The following is a 2,733-nucleotide window of genomic DNA, read 5'->3' as shown; positions in this document are numbered from 1 at the left end:
GGGGATTCCATGTCTGTTAAGAGGCTTTACAGGCTTCCCCGGCCTGTGTTTTCCCTAGCAAGAACAGAAATGCACCTTTGCCAACCTAAAAATGCATATATACAGGTACATACGCATATGTATGCATATATACAGGTACGTATTCTGGAACGTCCCCTTTTCTCACATCCCTAGAAGGTACTGTAGTAAAATTCACATTACTGTCACTCTGAAAACACACTGAGGTAATTCTTTTGGACCTCTTCAGAGGACCGCTTTAAAGACTTTGTTCTTCAGAGTCAGGCTGTTAAGGTTTTTTTCTACAGACACGGTGTGTAGATTTCTGTTGTTACTTGTGTACCTGTGAACGCTGTGCTTTATAAACAGGATAGATCATTGCAGATGGGTTTAAAGGACATCTTGTATACAAATTATTTGGTGGTTTGCCAGTCAACTTCATCTTTCTCAGAACTCCGCTACAGATCATAGATACATGGCGTATTGGTAAGTCATTTTCCCTTTCGATGTTTATAGCCACGTTTTGAAGTCAATACAGCTCAGATTGCTATGGATTTTAAAACACTTGATGGGTTTCCTAGCTGCCTTAAAGCTACTTGAGATCAGTTTTTCTTACTAAAAAAACACCCTTGAAGTTTGTAAGTAGCAATGGAAAATTATTTCAAGCACTGCTGTGTTTTGCTACCAGCTGCTATCAGCACAGTTATTTATTTGTTTGACTGATACAGGTTTTTTCCATGTGGATTTTAGGCTTCCAAGCCACTAATTTTTTCTAAAACTGTAGGTAAGTTGAGCTGTGATCTAAAACTGGTCATACCGAGCAACACATTCTGAAATGGAGAAGCTACCCGAGATCTCCATGGCACCTGAGATTCAGCCTTTTCTTCATGGAAAACCAATGGCAAGCAGAGAGAAGAGCATGACCAAAACCTATAATGAACACAATGAGAATTTTAAAGCATGTTTGGTAATCAAAGCCTTTCAGTTCTATATGTTTTTAACCTACTCCTGTGTTGCAAATATGGGGGAGTTCATGTTTGTCTGAATTATCCTGGATCTCAAGTGATGTCCAGCCAAAGCAGATGGGGAAAATTAGAAAGGTGGTGTGAGTTTTCCAGAGCGAAAAGTCTCCTACTGTCTCAGAAATGACACCCTCCAAATTGGTGGGAATCTTATGTGGATTACCAGCCATAGGCAATGAAAATATTGTCTTTCTTATGCCTTCGCAAAAATTTTTTAGCTTGCCAGTTCCTAAAGCCACATTGAAATGAAATTGTTGTATACTTGCGCAGCTGAAGAAACTCTCTAGGCATCCACACCGCCATCTCTTCTCCATTGGATTGAGCAGCATGCAGAGGGAAACAAAACAAATTCTGTCTTTAGTAAATTATGCAGCACTTTTTTGACATGCTTTATGCTGGTTTATTAGCCAAAATTGTATATACAGTGACTGTTCCTGGCATTCTGCTGATCTTCGCTGCACTTCTCATCACAGAAATCTCGGGGGGGAGGGGGGGGGGGGTAGAATAAGTGCAGTTTTGTTGAGACCAAACTGCAGTTTCATAATTAGCTGCAGAAACTTTCCAGGCTTGTCTTCATCCTACTTGCAGCCACTTGCTGCTTTCTCTCCTGCAGAAAGAAAACACAGAGCCCTGTGATACTGCATCAGAGGAGCTTTCCTTACCAGTGCCAATTCACACCAGCTAGGAAGGTGCCTATTAATCTGTCTGCTTCTCCCTGTCCTTTCATAGTTGACATATATTTCTTTTTTTTCAGGAAATAGTGATTTCGCTTTCAGTTAAAAATAACCGCTTCCCAGACCTGGCAACTGCATAATCTGCAGTTGTTCATCTGGGCGTTCTAAACGACGGAAACAGGACTCCACTGCTGGGACCAGGCTTTTGGTCTTTATAATACAGTCACTCTGCCGATACTGTAGTTTCATCCGTAATGTATGTCCCATGTCAGAACTGCACATAAGGCACGGTGGCATTGTGAAGTGCCTGAGCAACCTAGGATTTTAACAAATTACAGTAATTGCATTACAACTCAAAAAATTAGCAATGCATATTTCAAAGTTCTGGTATCCAGAATATATAAAACTTCTAGTTCATTAAAAGTTTATGATGATTATTGCAAAATCCTAATACCTTGTATGTCCACAAAGCAGCTCTTTGAAAGGTGGACTGTCTTTTTTCTGGCATCATTGTTTTGCCACATTTTCAAGGTTTTATTTCCCATTCTGGAAAAAACAGAATTAGAATGAGGATCGTTTAGCTGAACATAAAGCTTTCAAAATATTGCTAACTTCAAATCAGGGCTAGGTACTTTTCTAAGGTAAGTTTTAGTCTAAGTCAAATTATTTGCCTAATCACAGAAGAAAATGGATAAACTTGAGCGCTTTTGTTCCGTAAGGTGGTTAAATCATTGGATAACTTAATGGTATTCAGCCTATGAATTTGTGGAGAAGTATGATCTTTAAATGCTGATGTGTTTCTCATTACTGCTCTTTAAACACTTTAAAGACCAGATTTGGCCAATCTTAAAATAAGGTTACTATTTAGTATCACTAATCAATTTTCAAACAAGCCTAGAAGGGGAAAAAAAGGAAATTAAGTTGGAACAGTTGCCCTTTGGGATGGTTTAAGAGTTCTTGTATTTTACCGTTCACCAAAGTGGTAGTACTGTATACTTTGCTTTCATGAAGTTCTGTTTGAAGTCTGAGTTATAGCTGTT

At 39.0% G+C, this 2,733-nt stretch overlaps 1 protein-coding gene across 1 annotated transcript in view; it reads right to left on the bottom strand.

Moving 5' to 3' along the window:
• CHODL (chondrolectin) overlaps window positions 1–1,322 on the bottom strand; it is a 29,566-nt gene extending 28,244 nt beyond the window's left edge. The window contains exons 1-2 of the mRNA XM_009640879.2: window positions 1,183–1,322; window positions 815–927 (exon numbers count right to left, since the gene is read on the bottom strand). Coding sequence (XP_009639174.1) covers window positions 815–927; window positions 1,183–1,322 — 253 coding nt within the window. The remainder of the gene's footprint in view (window positions 1–814; window positions 928–1,182) is intronic.
• Between the last annotated feature and the right edge of the window lie 1,411 nt (window positions 1,323–2,733).

Source organism: Egretta garzetta, unplaced genomic scaffold, assembly GCF_000687185.1.
Source record: "Egretta garzetta isolate BGI_Z169 unplaced genomic scaffold, ASM68718v1 scaffold45, whole genome shotgun sequence".
In the NCBI taxonomy this organism is placed as follows: domain Eukaryota; kingdom Metazoa; phylum Chordata; class Aves; order Pelecaniformes; family Ardeidae; genus Egretta; species Egretta garzetta.
The sequence above is the reverse complement of the archived record's forward strand: the minus strand, read 5'-3'. Positions and strand labels throughout refer to the sequence as shown.